The 22,031-nt window shown below is 39.5% G+C and overlaps 1 protein-coding gene across 4 annotated transcripts in view; it reads left to right on the forward strand.

Annotated features, from left to right (window-relative positions):
- Positions 1–22,031, forward strand: part of HACL1 (2-hydroxyacyl-CoA lyase 1) — a 33,583-nt gene that overhangs the window by 5,995 nt on the left and 5,557 nt on the right. For 2 of the 4 annotated variants that reach the window (XM_048838500.2, XM_048838502.2), the window contains exons 3-12: positions 3,848–3,888; positions 7,842–7,922; positions 11,835–11,907; positions 12,402–12,479; positions 13,432–13,526; positions 14,806–14,918; positions 18,665–18,800; positions 20,176–20,281; positions 21,291–21,374; positions 21,663–21,764. In XM_048838500.2, coding sequence (XP_048694457.2) covers positions 3,848–3,888; positions 7,842–7,922; positions 11,835–11,907; positions 12,402–12,479; positions 13,432–13,526; positions 14,806–14,918; positions 18,665–18,800; positions 20,176–20,281; positions 21,291–21,374; positions 21,663–21,764 — 909 coding nt within the window. Of the gene's footprint in view, positions 1–3,847; positions 3,889–6,055; positions 6,220–7,841; positions 7,923–11,834; positions 11,908–12,401; positions 12,480–13,431; positions 13,527–14,805; positions 14,919–18,664; positions 18,801–20,175; positions 20,282–21,290; positions 21,375–21,662; positions 21,765–22,031 lie in introns of all 4 variants that reach the window. The other 2 variants (XM_048838503.2, XM_048838501.2) reach the window with 2 other exon arrangements.

The following is a 22,031-nucleotide window of genomic DNA, read 5'->3' on the forward strand; positions in this document are numbered from 1 at the left end:
TCAGTCCTTCAGTATTTATTGCAGTTTAAATGAATCTCCAGGGAATGAGGATGCACCTTGATTTAAGGAACTCTTATGAATGTGCTCCCTGCTACTTCTGGTATTTAATGTGAATACATCAAAAGTAATGGACTAAAGTTATTGTTTGAGGCACTCCAAGGCCAATTTACTTTGTTTTGCAAAGGAATAACAAGTGTATAGTATCACTTAGTTGAAATACAAAATTTGGTTCCTTCAGGTCTCATTAGAAAGAGTACAGATTCAACAAGGTACCTTTCAGTTTCTTATATACTAAAGAACATGAAGTGACATACAGTCTCTAAAATGAAATCTTCCAACTTCTGCTCAATCCTAGTTATGCTTAGGACAGGGGAGAGCTGGTCACGTGGTTGGTCCAAGTGTCTGGTAGCTCTTTATGAGTTCAACACCTTCTTTGGTGGGCTCAGAAAACTCTGAGGTCCCACCTGCTGACCTCAGTTTTATACCTGGTTTTCAGTAATTATTGAAGAGGGCTGACCCTCTTATTTCTATTGGACCCTTCTCATACGGGCCCTCAGATTTCTGTTTCTCTGCTGTTTCTGTAGATGGCATCAGTGTATAAGAAATTTCTTTGGTCCTTTTCTTGGATTCTTTTTATGGGTTTTTTTTTTTTTTTTTTTCATTTCAAGGAATCTCTCTTAATCCAGACTATTAATTGGAATTAATTGTCCATCTTTCTCTTAAAACTAATTAAGATGTTTTTCCCCAGCAACTCCAAGTGCAAGGCTGTTCAAAAAGCTCACTTCTGTGACGGTTAGAAACCTTTTTCTAACCTCAAGCCTGAACTTATTTATGGTCCGTTTATACCCATTTGTTCTTGTGCCTGGTGTTTACCCCACAGTCTGTTTATAGAGAGCAATCATCAGGACTGGATTAACCCATCATTCAGCCCTAGGCGAACAGACACTTCTCGACTCCTGGGGGATTCTGCACCAAAAAATTAAATTCTGCACACGCTATTTTAAAATTCTGCATATTTTATTTATCGAAATAATGCAATATAATCACTTTGGTTCCAGTTATTTTGGTAATTTATTTAAACTACAATACAATGGTTGGAGAATGAAAGTGGGGAGCATTGGAGGAAATCCCCAAACCCCTGTGCCTAATAGTAATGTAGATAGGTTTAACCCTTTATTTCTAGTTATTAGTCAACAAATACATGCAGCCGTATGCTGAGTGTTACAACACAGGCAACTGAAGAGCAAGTGAGGACTGGGGAATCAAACTCTCAATTTATATTGGCGACTGACCATCTCCAGAAAAGGAATTAGCAAACAGTTCATGGAGCACATTTTGATAAGAAATTTTTTTTTCAGTCCAAAAAGTTAAACCAGTTATAATCACTGAAGCACCATAAGCATTTATAAGGCTCTACTGTCCTTACAGCACTCTGACAATGTAAAGGAGCCTTAAAACTTTTACACCTGTTTTATACTCCTGGGGGAATTCACAAAGACAAGGGGAATAATTCACTAAGCAGGCAGCCTGCTACATTCTGCTCTGCCTGAGGGGACGGAACCTGTCCCACACCTACCTACCTCAGAAACACCCTGAAGCCTTGCCCCTCCACACTGAGCATGTCGCAGTAGCAAGCAAGAGGAACACAGTGTGTCCGTCTGTCTGTCTGTCACATACAGGACTGCCCAGCTCCCCCTTCCCTGTCCCCCCGCACCCCCACTCCCCCCGAGTGATTTACATCTCTACTGACTGCTCCGGGTATCTGAACCAACCTGCCTATCCTGCCAGGAAGGGGCATGTGACCACTTTTTCAGCTTCCCCGGCAGAAGTCATTTTTCTGTGGGGAAGCAAAGAAATCTGCAGGGAACATGAATTCTGCGCACGTGCAGTGAGACAGAACTCCCCCAGAAGTAAATTCTCTGAGCCTAGTGCAGAGGGGTAGCCCCAGTAGTGGGGAAGGGGTGTTGGAGAGCGACCTACCCCACATTCACCTGCATCAGTGGCTCCCTCCTCTGGGTGTTGCAGCCTGCCATATGGGGTCACAATTCCACTCAAATTTGGCCCTGCTGCCTCTCCATCATTTTGGGGAATTTTTCACTTTTAAAAAATAGCTAAATTTCAAAATGAAAAGTCAAAATGTTTTGTTTTCAATATGGTCGGAAAAAAACATATAAAAAAAATCCAATTTTTTTCAGCTGAAACCATTTGCAGAATGTGGCCCAAATTGTGAATAGTTTTGCTGCCCCAAAAGTGCATGTTTCTGCAAATTTACTATTTGTTGCAAAAATTTTGTTCAGCTCTAATATTTAAGTTAATATATAACAGGAGGGCAGTCACTGTTTGTTGTTGTTGTTTTTGTGAAAGAGAAAGTGCCTTGCCCTGTACTAAATTGTGTACAGCGTTCACCATAAAATCTTTACGATTGCCATCACAATGATGTTCACAGTATTACCCTGTACTTGGTACCGGTAGCGCTGCAACGTTATCCACTTGAAAAAGCAAAACTGTGAAGATTTTAAAGGCAATCGCTGTATCTGAAGTAGTATTTTACCTGCTGTTTTATTTTGCCACTCATTTAGAAAATGTGGTGTTGCCATGACACCTGGCTTCTGAGGTACAAAGAACTTTGTTAATGGAACATCCACTCCAAATGTCATCTGTAAACATTTGTACATTGACATGTTTTCAGCAGAAGGGGAAGAAATTTGTCACATTAATACTCAAGAAATAGATGACAGTTCATTTATGTTTTTCTCATCTCCTTGTAAAAGATTTGTGAAAGTGTACAAACAGTAGAACATATTCTACAGTTATTTTCTGTCAAGTTCCCTCAATCCGCATTGAGGAAAACAAGATGTAAATGCTTATTGCTATTATAGTAAATTCCAGATGTTTACCATATGACCAGTTCATCGGTGGCCAGAAAAGCAACTTAAAAAAATACAAAAGGAGCCCAGATTTATCATGGCATCAAAAAAAAGTCAGAGGATAAGGAGGGGCAGTTTGACAATTTTCTGGGTTCATTGTCCCAGGGAGCACTGCTGTACACAAAAGACTGGGCCAAATTCATCAGAGTCTAAGTTGTGAAACCTACACCCTCTTCTGGCCCTCTCTGTGTAATTTACATTCCCTTGGATTTGTATCTGCTTACCAATGTGTAATTTAAATCTCCTTACACATAATTTCTGAATTTGGCTCATGGAGTCTAACGATATCTAGTTGGAATGACTTATACCCTCCTGTTAGTTGCCTTTCCTATTTATGTCCCACTGCCAACCACTTAGCCTCTAAGACAGTAGAAATTTACTTGGGAAGACCGGTTTTCCAACATTTTCAGCTGATTAAGCCTTTAGGTAAAAGTGATCATTTTAATGACCGAAGCACATTCAGTCTCCTATTTTAAAACCCATCTTACAGATTCTATTGATGCAATATCCTGGCGCAATAGCAGGCGGGAACACAAAAAAAGGAGATGAAAAAAATAAATGTCATCAACCTCCATGACATGAATGAGCATGCAGAAGAAGAGTCTGGAGGGAAAAGGAGGATGCTTGTTTTTGTGTTTCCACGAAAGTGTGTAGTCACTCAGCCTTTGGCTACAGACCCCTAGCTAAAGGGTATTTGCAGATCCTTGGGAGTGTCCTGTTTAATAGTGTATACAATGCACCCTTACTCATAACCTTTGGAAGGGATGGCTATGGGATGTTACCTTAGTGTAAGATCCATTAATCAGAACAATTCTTATGTTTAAGCTGCTAATTAATTTAAATTTTATGATTAAAAGTTTTGGTATGTGGAGAAGCTGAAATGTGGATATGTGTAAGTAACCTTGTGTGCTCTTCAATAGGCTTGCTATGCTGCCTCTGCTGTTGGGTACCTGACAGGAAGGTAAGCTGCATATTTATTTTATATAAAACACGGGAATTGTTTGAGCTAGGGCATTTTCAGTTCTATTTTTGGAAATGATGTATGAGTTAAGGCAAATGGAGTAAGACTGTAAAGCTAAAGGGTACCTCTTCGTAATGACACAGGAGAAGTGCATAGATGTATCTATATTTACACAGATTGAGTGTAAATATCTGTATATCATTTTGCATCTATTAACTTCCTTAACCTAAGTTGAGATTTAGCCACTAGTGACTTCAGGAAGTTAAATTATCCATTGAGGAATGGAAGTGAGATTAGTTTACAGTTTCAGATAAATGAACTATATGCTCAAAAATGCACCATCTCAGTTAGTCTTATTTGAGGTAACTAAATCAGTTATTTTCATGTATAGAAACCCACCAACATTTTGTTTCTTAAAACTTACATCTAAGTTAAAATTGGCCAAATGAATTTCTTTTCAGTTTGGGAGAGGGGCACAATAACATAACTAGTATTTAGAACATGCATGGCACGTAGCCCTGCTGTATTAATAAATATTAAGTGAATGATTAAGCTCTATACTCAAAACTGTGTAAGGTTAGCACTTACGCAAGCCGCATGTTATAGCATGGAGATGCTGTTGTGATAGTTGGAACATAAATCTAGAGTTACAGTTAGTTCACTGCTGCATCAGCTTTGCTGTCGATGTAAGTCACAACGCAAGAACAGTGACATGCACAAATTGAGTGGTTAAGTCTCACTGGGAGAGAGACAACATTGCCACTCTTATAACTTTTTCTTCAGTTTTACTTTCTCTTTAACCTCCAAATACTAATGCAACACCGTAAGCCCAAGACACTCATATAAAAAAACTAAAGCTACCACCGTTTACTGCAGTATGGGAGGTGTGCTATGTCTTTGTCAGAGGATGGGAGATCTGCTACACCTTCGTCCATTTCAGAGTTAGACATATGACATGAAATATTGATAGTTTGATTTTTCTTCTCTGAATAAATGTTTAATAAAGAGCCCAGTTTTCTGTTTTGCCATGTAAAGGGTCTGTAAAGCTAGTGGAACTGGCCACTCTATCACTGCCATAAAACGTGTTCCAACTTAGCATAAGGCCAGCGTAATGACTCTGTGATGACTCTTCCCCACCACAACCCCATAGCCACTGGTGTAGGGGGCAGGGCCAGATTGCTACCATACTCTAGCTATTCTGTGCTACAAGAATGGCCCCTTAAGGGCTGTTAACTTATAGCCAAGTATAGTTAGAAGCTGCTCTTACTAATGTTGAGGATGAGCTGAGAATAGGGGAAGCACAAAGATATCTTTATGCCACTTTCCCTTGATCATTGAGCAGGATTCAGGTGGAATGGAAAATGTGGCCAAAGTGTTTAAGGGGACACTGTCAACCTGAAATCTAATCAATACCAAATATGAATTAATAGTAGCTTTCATGTTCTGTTGATGCTCCTGAATCCCTCTGCACTGTTTTTTTATAATTGTTTCCTTATTTAAAAAAAAAAAAAATCTGTCCCCTGTTGTGTCAATTCTCCGCCCCCCCCAACCCCCCTCCCCCCACACACACATATGTATAAAGTTAGAGGACTGTTTATAAGAGGAGAAAAAGTGAAACCAACTAGACATAGTGCTGTAAAATGCAGAAAATAAACACACTCCTTTTTCCAGTTATAGTGTCTGTGTTACTTTTAACAACTGTAGGCTTAAAAAAAAATCAGACAAAATGATGTTTTTAGGTTGACGCTGTCCCTTTAAGTGTTCGGTATTAATATTGTCTTCATGTAGCTTTATATATTATGAATTATTCTGTAAAGGGCCCAGTACTCTGTATACATCCTACCCTCCTACTCTATTGAAGTCCTCTGGGTGCTGTATATTTTAATAAACAATTTAAATACATTTAAAACTCCTAAAATCTTAAAAAATAAATATAATTTAATCATGGACATCTGACAAAGAGATGGGGAGAGAAGGCAAAATGGAGAGGGAAAAGTCTCTCTCTCTCTCTCTCATTCATATATATATATATATGGCTAGCAGTGGTGAAATTAAACAAAACATCTTCTAGAATACAAAATATTTAGGATTTTAAAAGTGAAAAGAAATGAGACAGATTTCAGGGACAGCAAATTCCTCACCCTAAGATCCTTCACTTACATTTCAGTGTTCTGTGATGGAGAATCTTAAAAAGAAGGTGGCTTGAACACACAAACCCATCAGGCTGAGATTCAAGGGGATGTCTCGAATACTCCCTGGATCTACATCATTAAATATCAGCAGTGTCAATTTAAATCAACCAATAGAGGCAACCAATGCAGGACACCCTGGGTGAGCACAGTATGATCATGGTAGCTCAAGCCAGGGACTAAACCTCCCACTGTCTTCCAAATAATAGGCTGCCAGTGATGGAGCAGATGTGGTTAAAGGCAGTCACAGTAATGGAGCTTTTTGACCACCAGGGCATAGGTCAGAGGTGGGCAAACTTTTTGGGCCGAGGGCCACATCTGGGTGGGGAAATTGTATGCAGGGCAGGGGGTTGGGGTACAGGAGGGAGTGCGGGGTGTGGGAGGGGGTGCGGTGTGCAGGACCGAGCTCAGGGCAAGGGATTGGGGCAGAGGAGGGGTGTGGGGTGTATAAGAGGGCTCAGGGAAGGGGGTTGGGGTTCGGAGGGGTGCGGAGTGCAAGAGGGGCGCAGACTGCAGGAGGGGGCTCAGGGCAGGGGTGCAGGAGGAGTGTGGACTGTGGGAGGGAGCTCAGGGCAGGGGGCTGGGGTGCAGGAGGGGTGTGGGGTGCAGTGGGGGCTCAGGGCAGGGAGTTGGGGTGCAGGGTGCACAGGGGGCTCGGTGCAGGGTGCAGCAGGGGGCTCAGGGCAGGGAGCTGTGGTGCGGGAAGGGTGCGAGATGCAGGGAGTTGGGGGGTAGGGGTGCAGGAGGGGTTTGGGTGCAGGCTCTAGCCCGGCTCCGCTTACCTCAAGTGGCTCCGGGGTAGCAGCAGTGCTCACCGGGGGCCAAGGCAGGCTCACTGCCTGCCTGCCCTGGCCCCACGCTGCACGGCTCCAGGAAGCTGCTGGAACCACATCCCTGTGCGGCCCCTGTGCGGGACAGGGACCCACGGGGCTCCACGCGCTGCCCTTGCCACGCCTCCAGGTACCTCCGCTGAAGCTCCCATTGGCCGCAGTTCCCTGTTCCTGGCCAATGGGAGCTGTGGGGGGCGGTGCCTGGAGGCAAGGGCAACACACGGAGCCCTTTGCCGCCCCCAATCCGGGCCGCAGGGACGTGGTGCCGGCAGCTTCTGAGAGCAGCGCGGAGCCTGCCACACCATGGGGGGGGCAATCCCACGGGCCAGATCCAAAGCCCTGAGGGGATGGATCTGGCCCGTGGGCCGTAGTATGCCCACCCCTGGCATAGGTTATGTGGTCCTGAGCTAACTACAAGTGCAGCCTGCACAAGTTGCAAAGCTGAAGAAAACTACTTTCATACCTTGTCCACGTGTTTTGTTTTGTTTTTCATAAAGAGGATCTGGGTAAAGATGAATCCTAGGGCTGGTCTACACTAGAAAGTTAGGTTAACGCAGCTACACCCCTCGGGGGGGGGGGTGAAAAATTCACACCCCTGAGAGATGTAGTTAACCTGTCCCAAGCTCCAGTATAGAGAGTGCGAGGTCAACGTAAGAATTCTTCCTAGCTACCACCTCTCAGAGAGGGGGATTTACTACTGCGACAGAACTCCTTCCGTCGCTGTAGTGTCTACACTGCAGCGTTTCTAGTGTAGATACAGCCCTTGATTCCTAATCTGCCTCTGGCTCCAAGCTCATCCATCCATATGATGCAATTTGACTGTCGCTCTCTAAAAGCTTAATATTCTTGAAGTTGAGCATTTTTCTAATTCTTGTTTGTACTGTATTTGATGTTCTGTATTTTTCATTTTCCTTCTGATCTATTTTGCCAATAGGCCAGGAGTATGTCTTGTTGTTTCTGGTCCAGGTCTCATACATGCTCTGGGCGGAATGGCAAATGCGAACATGAATTGCTGGTAATGTGACTACATTTCCTCTATCTAATTCTAAGTATTAGCACAATCATTGTCCAAACTGATATTCAGATTTTTTTGGTTTATTGCTCTTCATTGCAGATATTTCTGCCTTTTTGATATTTAATAAAAAATTTCTGTCATTGGAAATGAGAAGTGAATTCATTTTTCTTCAGTACAACTGATCTCGTTTAGTTTTTCTCATTTTCAGAGATAAAAATCCTCCTGCCTTGCTACATCATATGTTCTGTAAAATCCAGTTATTTACTGTGTAATGTACCCGGATACATGTAAAAATCAAGGTGGTAGTAACCAGTCTTCTGATATTCTGTTGATGAGTGCAGTGGGTAGAAGCAGCTCTGAATCCAAAAAGAAGCTTACAAATGCTTTTGGGTTAATGACTGCCTCTCTTCAGAGGTGAACAAATTGGCCTATGTAATAACAAAATGTTTGGGTTTTGATGCGTGTTGTTGAACAGTTAAATGTTGAATTAAATGAAGATGAAAGTGCAGCAGCAATAGTGTTTACCCCCACAAGTCTTCACACCAGTATGGCAACTTTAATTGGCCTGTGAATAAAAATAAAGTTGCTGAGTGAGTTACCTGAAACATTTTCGGAAGAAGATCACATAGCACTAGGTACATATGCACCAGACCATAAAGTTAATAAACAGTTGGCTGGCAAAGAGCAAATAGTGACGGTTTTAGAAGATTTTCATATGTAGGAAGCAGTGTTTGCATATGCTGACAGAATCACCTGATAGAGAGAAAACTTTGTAGTTTATCAGATAGGGTCCAAACTGCTTGTCACACAAGAATTGGCTACTAATACTTGGTTATATATGAAACTGCCTGAACAAAAAAAATCCTGGTGTGACTTTGCTTTAAATAATTGATGAGTTTGGTCACTAGGAAGAAGCTTTCATATCACTTTGGTTAATTTGTAAGACATATTTGGCTGATGTTTGCACTTTCCCTCTGAAAATCCAGTTTGGCTGAGACTGGTTGTGCGTGCCTGATTTAATCTTGCACAAATCTGAAGTCTTGGCAGAAGATGAGGAAAGTGGATTATCCTCTAGCTTGACAGAAGATTTGATAGCATCGTGAGAATCAGATCAATCTACATGCTAATTGACTAACCGTTAGTCCAAGATGTTTATGTTTTTGTCCCTTACACGTAGTAGGTGTCATGGAAATAGATGCATTCATTCAGTGGTGAAAAATCCACATCCCTGAGTGCCTTAGCTATGCCGACCTAACCCCTGATATAGACACAGCTAAGTCAATGGAAGAGTGCTACTGTCGACTGGGGAGGTGGAGTTCTTAAAGAGATGCCGGGGGGAAACGCTTCACTGTAGTCTGTGTTCACACTATGGGATTACAGCAGCATAGCGATGACACTATATTGCCCATCGTGTAGACATGTAGTCTCTATCCCCTTTTCCAGCAGAGATACAGACCTTGAATTATTTTATTTATTTATTAATTTAGTGTTAGTAACTCAGAAATAATAATACACCTTAAACCTCAGTCTAAGCTTTTCTCACTGAGCTTGGCTGTTTCTATGGTTTCTCTCCAGGGTCCTCTCTGTCCTAATTTCCTGCAACAAGCAGTGACTCTTCTATACCTTTAATGCTCTGGTTGGAATTAACTGGACCCATCTGCCAGCACAACTTGCCAGTATTTACCTTGCAAGGTTTTAACATCTGAAGGTGAAATCTTGGCCCCACTGAAAGCCCATTGACTTCAGTGGGCCAGGATTTCACTCTGGGTACGTCTACTCTGCCAAAAAAAAAAAAAAAAAAAAAAACCACAACAGCAAGTCTCGGACATGGGTCAGCTGAGTTGGGCTTGTGCTAAGGGGATAAAAAAAGAAGTGTAGATGTTCTTTCTCAGGCTGGAGACCAGGCTTTAAGAACCCTCTGCCCCTCACTGAGTTTTGGAGCCTGGGCTCCAGCCAAAGCGGGAACGTTTACACTGCTGTCTTTAGTCCTGTAGTACGAGCCCGAGTCAGTTGATCCAAGCACTGAGACTCGCTGCCATGGGGTTTTTGTTTCTTTGCAGTGTAGATGTACCCTCTGAGAGTCTGCTACCCTGTTACTAATTGCTATGTAAGCTCAATTAAAGTAGACACTTAAGAAGCTCTTGTAAATTATGCTTGTAAGAGGGAAAACCTTTCATTCTTCGTCCATTCAGAAAAAATATAATCCATTATTAAAAATGATCTACAGTATTCCCTGCTTTTGTCAGCATCATTTTGAGTGCATATAGTTTTATCATGGTGTAGCTGCCGTGAAAGATTGTATTATTGCTCATGACAATTAGAAGATTAAACTCCAGATAAGAGTAGCACTTCATAATGCTACTGTAACCTGTGGTTGCATCAGTGTTTCTTCAGCTTAGCTAAAGGTCTCATCCTACAGACACTTACTGCTGAGCAAAATACTCAGTAATGTGAATAGTTCCATTAACTTCAATATTCTCCCTACCTAACCTGCTCTTGACTGCGGCTAGGCTGCTCACAGTAGTAAGTGCTACTATTGGTAACATTTAAGGGAGTATGCCTGTAGAAATGTACAATGAATTTATTTGGGGGGATAGGGAATGTTTCTCAGGGCTGTGTTTTGTTTTGCAAAAGTCCTCTTAATAGATGAAACTTGGAAAAGCTAAATGGAATTGGCATAGGACTTGTCATCCTGAAGTGGTCCAATGATGTAACTAGGTTGTTGTCCTTTTTCTGATGTCAGCCTATATCTAACGCCTCAGAGGAAAGTAAAGTACCACCACCCAACAAAATAAAACATCCAGAATGGTAAAAGTGGGTGTTTTGTATGCTTCAGATCTGTTTTCCATGGGGATTTTTATTCGAGATGAGACCAAGCTACAGTGTTCCAATCTCAGCATTCCAAAACTTTTGGATCAGAAGTTTTAATTTGGCTCACTATAGAGAAGTGGCCTGCTTGTGAAATTAAGGTTTAGATCCAAATGTCCCCAGTGGTGTCCAGGATTGGAGTTATGTACTGGGGGATCTCTAGTTTTGCCTTTTAAAGTACTCCTATTATGCATATTCTAATCAATAAAAAGGATTTACAGAGGAAAATGTTTTTGGAGAAAAATCCTGGAAAGCTAATGGAGTGCTATGCTGGAGTTAACCTTACTCAAAAAGCAGATTAAGTGGCCTTCTCATATTAACTCATCATTTCACAGCTTATAAAATATCATACTGACCTAGAAACTGAATGAACTAGTTTTCGTCCTTCCTGGGAGGAAGGCATTTATAACTTACAGCACTGGTTTTAAGAATCTGTCCCACATGAAGATGTATTCCATGTCTCATATTAACATTCTCTTCTACACACTCTGTCTCTCTCATTCACTATATATATAGAACTAAACTAATAACATAGGCATCTATGGCCATGTTAAAATGTTGCTCATCTCTCTCTCCTTCAGGTGCATTGTAAAAATTTGATGTGATAGAAGCATAGCCATCACTGAAAAATGTATGGCCAATTGTTGCTGCATGACTTATCTGCAGTGCAGGAGAGGGCTCTACACTCAGTGCAGATCTCTAACCTCTCTTTGAGAAAGGAGACTTAACTAAATTCCTTATTCTAATGACTGTGCACTGTGGAAGAAATGTAATTGTAATATCCTAAAGGATACTAAAAAGTTTACTCTTTGGCAAATGAATGCTGTTTAGAGTCTGATATAAAGTGCTGATGTCCCTCTACTCCTATTGAGGTCAATGGAAACTGAAGGTGCATAGTATCTCTGTAAGAAGCATTAAGCGATAGGCAGGATTGGGTCCTAAAATATATATCTTAAGAATCAGATTTTTGATGTGTTTTTTGTTGTTTTGGGGCTCTTTTAAAATTTGCTTTTAAAAATAAAATATTTTTTATGCTTGTTTCAGGCCTTTGATTGTTATTGGAGGTTCCTCTGACAGGAATCAGGAAATCATGGGAGCTTTCCAAGAATTCCCACAGGTACACAGATATATAACTTACTGCATAAAGGCTTCAGGTAAATAAATGGAGGCAGATCCTCAGCGAGCGTAAATTGTCATTGTGCCACTGAAATCAGCTGTGGATCTGCCTTTCTGAGTTTGTGGGAATTTGTAACTTTTTGCTTTCTGGAAGGCTGGCTGTTTTTTATCACAGCATGTAGAACACCCGTTCATACTGAAGTAAGACGGAAATCGGCAAGACACTTCATTGAATCCGTTTTGGTGACTAAAATAATTTCTTTTCATGATAAAGATTCTGTTTTTTCTATGATAAGAAAGGTAGAGTTTGTCACGTGCTTCTTTGTAGCATGTTTCATTACAAGCTGTTGCAGGCATTGATATTCTGTGGAATTTATTTCTTTTGTAAACAGTAAATGTGAATTAATCGCCACAACACTTTTATAAAGAAAAGAAAAAAGTATGTGATTCTTGTAATGTTTCCTTTTTCTTTTTTTTTTTTTTTTACTTCTGCAGGTTGAAGCTTGTAGGCCTTACAGCAAATTTTCTGTCAGACCCAGCAGCCTAGAAGCTATTCCTGCTGTTATTGAAAAGGTACAAAACAGTACATAGCAACACATGGTTAGCATTTAGACAGCTTCTCTTTAATTCCTCAAGTTTTGGAAATAGTTATCATTTAACTCCCTAATCCTACAAATTTACTACGGGCTTGTTGATTAGTTAAGTCGCTATAAACACTTGGGCGATCTTTCCCATATGTTAGTTCATGGAATAAGGTTACAAACAGCATATGGGCTCAATCTGACTCTCACTGAAGTCCACAAGAATCTTTTAGTTGACTTCAATGGGAGTTGGATAAAGCCTTGAAAAAGACATTCTGTGTGACAGAGGTGCAGGAGTTAGGACTGCAGTATGTACTTCATCTCTTCAGTTTTGGCTGTGAAGGAGTATTGCTAGATGCTCATTTTGTGAGATTTAGGATTTCCACAGAGACATCCTTATTTTAGCTCTCCAGGATTAGGTTTGAAAAGTGTCATGCCACTGCTCCAGCACCGCAATAACCCTGTCAACTTAAATCCTGTCACAAGCAATACTGTTTCCAGAAGTGCCAGTTCAGCACAGTAGCATCTATGGAACGAACAGGAGCACTGGTGTCCTAAGTAATAAAAGATGGTGGCTTCAAGGATCATGCTACTTTAAACAGAAATTCAGCAGGAAATTTTGACTTAGTAACTGCAGATATAACAGCTGATAGTGTTGCTGTCTCCGTGTAAATGAGGCAAAACATTTACAATCCAAGAGCTTCTGTGCACTGGCTCACTTCAGCTGGCTTAAATGGGGTAGGAGGGAATTTAAAAAGTTAGGTTAAAATAGCCCATTATAAATTGTGTCCAGGAAGATTTTCCTGCAGGTGCATAGGGAATAAGACAGCGCACTTTCTTCATTACACTGAGTTTTGTTTTTTGTTTTTTAAGTATTAAGATTTTTAAAAATTCTCTTAAACAGTGATTAAAATGGTGCTCTTCTCTTCTCTCAATAAATCTAGGCAGTGAGGTGCAGTACCTATGGTCGTCCAGGTGCCTGTTATGTTGACATGCCAGGAGACTTTGTAAATCTACAGGTGAACAAGAGCTCTGTCAAGTGAGTACAAGTTACTTGGATGGGTGAAGTTGTTAGATACAGAGTTTTTCCTACATAATCTTTTAATCCATTGGTCATTGCATTTAGCCAAAAAATCTGTTTGAAGTAATATATATAATTTATAAAAAAAGTTATAAAAAATTATATATATATATAATTTTTTTCTTTTTAAGGAAAGGTTGCACAACCTACCATTGGGGCTTGAACACACTGAAATTATATTACTTGCAATCCAGCCTATGGATGTAGTAGTCTATTATGTCATGCAGCAGTGAATTTATAAGAAGTGAAATATTATGACAGTATTGTTATGCCATTATGTAAAGCAGTGGTACATTCTCACCTAGAATACTAGGGATATATAGAAGAAAGATGAGTTCAATGATCGGCAATGAATTGCTAGGAGACATTGAAAAATATATATGGTGAGAGATTGAGAATACAGGGACTGTTTACATTAGGGGAGAAAAGCACTTAAGCATGTACTTAGCCCTATTCCTATTCAGGAAAGCATTTAAGTACATGTTGAAGTCCCATTGACTTAATGAGGTGGCATTTGAATGGCAAGTATTGTGTTAATTGAGGTAGTCCTGTGATATCAAGTGCTAGGTTTTGCAGTCTTATATGGGGACACCGTAGAACCTGCAATTAAAAAGGTGGTAGGGGAGGTTTCCATTGCATTCCTCCTCTTCCCCTGCCCTCTCTAGGACAACTGTGAAAATCTTGAACCTTTGGCAGAGTTCTCAAGAAAATATCATCTCTTTTTTTACTTTTGTCAAAAGCAGTGGGGAGGAAACTAGAGTGGGGCAGCCTTTGCAGCCATTTTATTGCTATAATGAGAAGAGAGGGTTTATGCAGGGAGGTAGCTGCCCACAAATGAGAGAGAGGAAAGGAAAGGTTCAGAATGCCAGGCTTTGCCAAGACAAATAATTTGATTTAAAATGACTATATATGTGTTAATAGAAATGTGCATAGGTTATTAGTTCACAGTGTAATGCACATATAAAATAAGGAGATATTAAAATTAGGGGGTTTATTTTTGCAGCATGCTAAATATTTTGCTTGTTCTATGGAGTAGCTTATTCTCAGAAAAATTTGGTTTGAATATAATGAGCAATTTTAAATTTTGTTTGTAAAATAAAGTTGCTGTTCTGACAAATATCATGGACAGTTTAAAATAAACTCTGTTATTTTACAGTGAGTGACTGATTTTACCTTTTGATAATTGCTTGCTTTCCATTGCATTTCCTTTGAAGATGCTGGCCTGTCTGTCTTTCAGATATGTTAAATGCTGTTTGCCACCTCCTGTCTGCACAGCTGAACACTCTGCTGTATCTGCAGCAGCATCTATCCTTGCGCATTCCAGACAGCCTCTCCTAATCATTGGCAAAGGTAACATGATTTGATGTAGCTTTGAACTTTACCACATGTTGGAAAGAATAGTGACCAAAGTAATATTTCTCTTAAATTTAAAGCATCTCTTTTCCTTTCACTGTTTATAAAATAACATCTTTAAACTTGGAACTAAAATCTGTTTTTCTACTGGAATATTTTTTTCCTCTGTCTTGTACATACACTGACTTGCTCTAGATTTTCCCTTTATTTTTTCTTCTAGAGTAAGTCAAGTCAATACAATACACTGAATCTATATGGAAAATAAATGGGTAAATATTGTCCTAAGTGTAAAGCCTGTTCCAACCAAAGCTTAAACAAACCCTGTTTGTCAAAATGTAAAAGTCCCTTCTCTGACATATACCTGTCTAATACCCTTGCATTCTACTGTGAGAATCAGAACACTGAACCAAAGTGATCTTTATTATTTGATTTGTACTCACTGAATATGCCAGACTACCAGAGCTGGATCATGAAGCCCACTCTGTAACCATACAACACCTGCTGCTGCCATTGCTATATTACAGACTTTCCACTACACTCTGCCAGTGCACTTCATTTCTGATCTAGAGGTGGTCCCCTCTATGGATCAGAGGGTAGTTCAGACTCCATGTGCATTCAGTCATTTTGCCTCTCTTCTAAGGGGGGCAGTTCTGATGCTTTTTGTGATGAAGACACATATCCACCAGGAACTGAATTGAAACCAATTTATTTCATAAAGGCCACTGAATTCCTAAAAAGAAAAGGAGTACTTGTAGCACCTTAGAGACTAACTGAATTCCTAGGCAGTTACTAGAGAGCTGGCTGAATATGAACAGGTGAATGAGAGATGGAAGGCTCTGATATCAGATAGCGAGGTTCTATATTCTCACATAAAGAGAAATTGAAAAATTTTGGATTGTTTACTCATAGAATGGAGACAAATATGTGACATGATAAGAGTATATAAAATAATGAATTGTATAGAGAAGGTAAATTAGGAGCATCTCTTCTCCCTGTTCTGTAACACAAGACCAAAGGGACATTCAATGAAATTGAATAGTGGGACATTTGAAACTGATGTAAGGAAATACTTTTTTCCACACAATGCGTAATTAGACCGCAGAACTCATTGCCACAGGATGTTGCTGAAGCCAAAAATACAGCAAAATTCAAAGAGAAATTGGACATTTGTATGGATAACATACATATCCAGAATTGTTGTTGTTCAATGCTAGCAAAAAATTTGCTAAGGATATAAAACCTCATTCTTCAGGTTTTAAGCCAATTATCCTCTTTGGGGTCAAATTATCCCACATCTGCTTATTATGGGACTTCTTGCACCTTTCTCTGAAGCACCTGATGATCACCTTTGTTAGAAACAAGGTATTAGACTAGATGGACCACGAATCTGATCCACTAGAACAATTTTTATGTTCTTCCTACCAATCACCAGAGTTCTCCAGTCCTCTAAAATTGGACTTGTTTTCTAGTAGTCAAGATCTTGCAGATGACTAAATAATCAGAGCGCTTTTGTTGGCACGTCCATTCAAGTGCTTAGGAGATGGTCTGATTAAAACCCAAGAGAGACCCTAAAGTCACTTTTCAAATATTTTAATTGCAGTGCTTTCTACTGTGTATACTAAATGTCTAGCGCCCTTATTTCCAAGCTTCGGTCATTGGGAGACCTCATAATTCCTGTTAGGTAAAGGTGTCTTTAGCTGCTTCAGTGTAAAGCATGACACACAAATTACTATGTTACCCACAAAAACTCAATGTTAAAAGGCCATTATCAAGGTTGAAAAATCAAGTACTTGAAAGAAATGCCAGAATCAAGATTACCTGTGCATCCTTAATTCAGGCCCCTTGTGTGTGCGCATTATGATACAGTTGTTAATTACATGATCGTATACTTTTTTTTTTTTTAACGCTCATTCAGTGCATAGGACAGACCTGGGAATGAATCAGGGCTGTGTAGTGAAGAACAGTGCCGTTATCTGTAGGACCGCTGCCTCTTTTGTTGCAGAAGTTGGAAGGTGTGTGGTGAATGAGGCAGGGGATTGCAAGAAGAGAAAGGATGGTCTCATGATTAAGGCAGTTGAATGCTACCCTGGGGAACTGGATTCTATCCTTGCCTCTGCTACAGAGTTCCTACGTGATCCTACGCAGGTCACTTAAAAAAAACTTTTCACAGATGGTCAATAATTATGTGTCTTTCATTTTCTGGGCGCCTGACTTGAGATCCTGAAATGTGATTTGAGAAGTGCTGAGCATTTACAGCTGCAGCTGAAGTCAATGGGAGCTGTGCTTTGAATATATGAAGTGCTATATACTCTGAAAAAATCAAGTCCCAGGTGCTTCAAAGTGGGCACCCAAAATTAGTGGATTCTATTGACCTTTAATGTCTGTGATCTCAGATACCAGTCTTTAAAATGAGAATAAAACCCTTCCATCTTACTGTGAAAATAAAGTAGTGTTTGTAAAACACTCAGAAACTATAGTAACAAGCACCATAGAAAAACCCATTGGGAAAGTAATCTGTTTTCAGAGTCTGGTTTGAATAGTGTACAGTATATAAGGATTAGGAGCACACATTGAACCGTGAGGAGAAAATAAAATGGTGCTCACTTAATGAGCAACTATGCACTATTAATTTTGTGCACTGACTGACATTGGTGTGGTGGAAAAAATAGCATGTGATCTTGTTGTTAAATACTTCATCGTAATGCATACACATTGCGGGGGGGGGGGGCTGGATTAAGGCTGTACAGACAACATTAATTCTGCTATTTCCTAACTTTCCAGTGCTTGACCTTGCAACCGTAATTTTCTGTTAACATAGTTTTTGTGTGCGTAATTTCTTAAGTATTTAAAAAAACAAATTGAAAAACAGAAATTCCATCATGTGGTATCCTGTTGACATACATGTGGTTCATGAGCAGGGTTAGAACCTTTAGATTTACAGCAGAGACCTCCTCCACTTGAGCTAATGGAATAACTATAGCAATAGTAGATTATCATTCTCTGTGTGGACCAGATGAGACACACAGTTTGCAATGGATTTCACAGATGCTTGTTGGCAGCAGAGGAATGATGAGACTCATGAATCCTAGGTTCCATTCCAGGCTCTGGAGAGGAGTGTGCTCTAGTGGTAACAGATTCTTCTGCTTCTACACCCCAAGTTTTTGACCCCTTCTGCCCCGTTCCCTGCAATGTGACCGTGTCCCAGTCCTATCTCTTTCCTGTGCCAAATCACAGGGGTGCTAAACTTCTCAGAGAAAGGATTGCCAGAATTTTATACCATAGGCAAAACAATGTATTTTTTCCCAACCTCTTTATCAGAAACAGCTAAACCATTTTGGTGGAAATTTTTCTGAACACATCCTGCCTGTGGCAGACACCTGCCATGGAAAGTCTCAGCCAAACAGTTAACGTTTGGCAAGTTACAAGCAACTGAAAACAGGGTTTTATAATGGGAAGTGTCAGGCTGTCTTAATAATAGGCAGTGCTACCAGCCCCATCTATATAATATGATGATTTAGGTTAATTGAAGAGTATATGTTTTAGAGATCACACTGTTCTCCTGTTTTAGAGAAACATTTAAGCATATTTGTAATTTTAAGCATATAAGTATTTCTAAATCAGTGGGACTATTCACTCACATGCTTGAAGATAAGCCCTTACTTAAGCACCTTGTTTAAATGAGGCCATGAAAAGACATAATTAGAGATCACATTAAACCCTTCTTTATACTTTGTTTCCTGTAGGTGCTGCTTATTCACGTGCTGAAAACAGCATCAGAAAGTTGGTGGACCAATGCGGGCTACCATTTTTGCCTACCCCAATGGGAAAAGGAGTTGTTCCTGACAACCATCCAAACTGTGTAGCTGCAGCCAGATCCAGGTCAGTATAAACCAAGGCTTTGCTTCCAATCCTATCTTCTGGGAAACTAATAGGAACATACCATTAAAGATACAGCAAATTGCAATATGTTACAGATACTGTGGAAGGCCTAACACAAAAAGCAAAAAAAAGTTTAAGTGCAGCTGCATTTCGTGCCCTGCTTTATGGCAGTGGATAAAGCCAGTAGCGTTACACAGCTTGTGTCAAATGCTGCTTAGAACTGAATCCGGGGTGAAAGCTTGGGAGTCACTAGTAAGTTTTGGCAAAAGCTAGGCTGAATTCTTTTGAGTTACGTTTTGTTGTATAAATATTAAGCCTATATCAGACAACATAGTATTTTTAACATGTAGTTTATAGCACAAAATGAAGTATGTAAACAAGTTACATTACATGTAGCAGAAAACTACTGGCATTTTCAGTGTTCTGACCTTTAAGGCTATAAAGGTTTATATAAAATGGAGTATCACAATTCAAATTTTGCTTTATGCAGCCTCGCTTTTATATCATTTGTAGTACATTCCAGTTTAATTGAACTAGGGTCTCTGTAAATCCTTTAATTGTATTGAAGAGACATATATTGAAGATTGTGTTTTAAAAAAATAATTGTAGTCACCCACAAATGAAGGTGAGCTTACTTATAGAGCACTTGTAGGTATGTGTGTACAGTGGGCTTACTTTGCAGCTGAAACTCCTATATACTTAAATGTAAACAAAGTTGTGTGTTGAGCAAAATACCTTCATCATTATGGAGTATGTTATTAATAAATCTGAGAACTTAAAAACTATACCTGAGGTATTTTGCTCAGCAGCTGGGCCACCTTGGGCATACACACCAGAAGGCTGAATTAAGGTTGCATGTAGGCTGACCAGACAGCAAGTATGAAAAATCAGGACAGAGGGTGGAGGGTAATAGGCGCCTATATAAGACAAAGCCCCAAATATCAGGACTGTCCCTATAAAATCGGGACATCTGGTCACCTTGGTTGCATGGTCAACCTTCATTCTGGTATTTTCTAATTTTTGAGTACTTGACTTTGCTACCTCAGAATTCTGTTAAAGTAGAGTTTTTGTTTATTTGTTTTTTGCTCTAATAATATTTACTTTCACAAAATGAATGCTGTTTTAGAAAGAACTTAGTGCTTTATTTGGAAATTCAGAAAATCTTCTGCTTATATAAACTGAAGAGACAGTTTGTATAAAAGATTTTTAGCTTGCTGAGCTAAACAAATATAGACCGGAGGGAAGCAAGATTTGTTATTTTATTCTCCTAAATGATAGGGCTGCTGTGCTATCTGGAACTATTGCCATTTTTGAAAAGCAATTAAATATAAAAAATATTTACATTTCATGTTTTTCTCTTGTTTTCCATTATTAGGGCATTGCAACATGCTGATGTAATAATATTGTTTGGTGCCAGGTTGAACTGGATTTTGCACTTTGGACTTCCACCAAGATTTCGACCAGATGTAAAGATTATCCAGGTAATCTAGGAAAATAATTTGAACAGCACCCTCTGTAGGTTAGCTCTCTCTCTCTGTAATAAGCTGCTCTTTCATGTGATGATCTTTGTCATATTGACAGTGCAGTACAATGCATGTGATCACTGTAGTTCTCCAAAATAACTGTTTTTATTTGTTTTTAATTCCCTTGATATTTTCAAAATCAATATAATGTTATTCCGAGCATATAGGACTTGATGCTGCTCCCACTGAATTAATGGCAAAGCTCCTATTCAGTGCAATAGCCCAAAGATTGGGCCCATAATGCATATGAACCATGTATAGGACTATAGTTTCCTTGGTCAGAAACAAAGAGTTATGAAATTGTGGAATTGTTCATAATAATGGATCCCTCTCTCAGTAGGATCCTTTAAAAACATTAGCTTGTATTTACAGTCAAAGCAAGCAAGATCTTGCTGCTCACTATCCGAGTCTGGCCACTTAGAAACAATGAGAGTAGAGGAGGAAAGGCTACTTAACAACTGAATACTTCTGGCAAACTGTCTGTATTAGGAAGGGTAGGATATAAACACAATTTTACCCCTCCCCCATTTCAAAATCGTGTAAACCATGTGTCCAAGGGCAACAGTCAGTTCTGCTCTCTGATTAGCTGGCTTTCAGTAGTCTGAAACATAAGTCCTCATCTGGTCTCCTCCAAAGGTGTCCAGTTTGAGCTCTTCACACTAGTAGTAACAAAGTTATATATAGTACGGTGTGTCGGAGGTATAACAGAAGCAGTAAGTCGGTGCTAAGGGTACAAATGAATGTCTGAAAATGGGTATGTATAGTAGGTTTTTACTTGGAGTAAATCATCTCTTGAATAGCACTTCCAGTAAAGATTAGAGGAAATTACTCTTAAAGCCAAAGCGAGGACTAATGAGGTTGTTAGAAAATACTCTTCTATTTTACAGTGTAAGTCGTATTGACTTAAAAATATTTCTAATTGATTCAGTGTTCTTTTGTCTAAAACCTATTTTTTTTTTTAAAATAGGTTGATATTTGTGCAGAAGAGCTGGGGAACAACGTGAGACCTGCTGCACATTTATTAGGTGACATAAATGCCGTGACTGAGCAGGTAATGTAATGCAAGGTGTTTATAACTTTCTTTGACTTGTAGAAAGAGAGTAAATTATAAAAAAAAAAAAAAAAAACAGTTCTAGGAAAAGCATTTTTTTTTCATGCAGTATATTTATGCTGTGCATCCAGTATCTAATCCAAAATTAAAATTTAAAAGTAGATGTAGTATTGTGCTGGGATCTTGGTTTATGATTGTTAGATTTTCTTGAAGAAATTATTCTGAGGTTTATGTTGTTTTGAAAGAGGATAAATTTTTTTGTCTGTGTGTTTGTGTGTGTTGTTTTAGCTTTTAGAACAACTTGTTCTAATGGAATGGAAATATCCTTCTTATTCGGAGTGGTGGAAGGGATTAAGAGAGAAAATGAAGAGCAATGAAGAAACATCCAAGGTAATACTATGGCTCAGTAAAAGTGGCTTTTGATCCTTTTCTGGACAAAGAGTATCAATCATATCCCTGTCAATATTGTAGTTAAGTCTCCCTAACTAATCGGAACTTTCAGGTTGCTAAATTCTGAATGGTATCAAAATGTTTCAGAAGACTCCTGTAGGCTTACTGTGTTCAGATTTATCTACTGTATGGACAGACTGGGCTTAAGAGCTAATTGTCATCCAAACCCCATTGAAGTGATTGGGCTTTGGATCAGGACCATAGTGC

The sequence above is a fragment of the Caretta caretta genome, chromosome 2 (assembly GCF_965140235.1).
Source record: "Caretta caretta isolate rCarCar2 chromosome 2, rCarCar1.hap1, whole genome shotgun sequence".
NCBI lineage: Eukaryota > Metazoa > Chordata > Testudines > Cheloniidae > Caretta > Caretta caretta.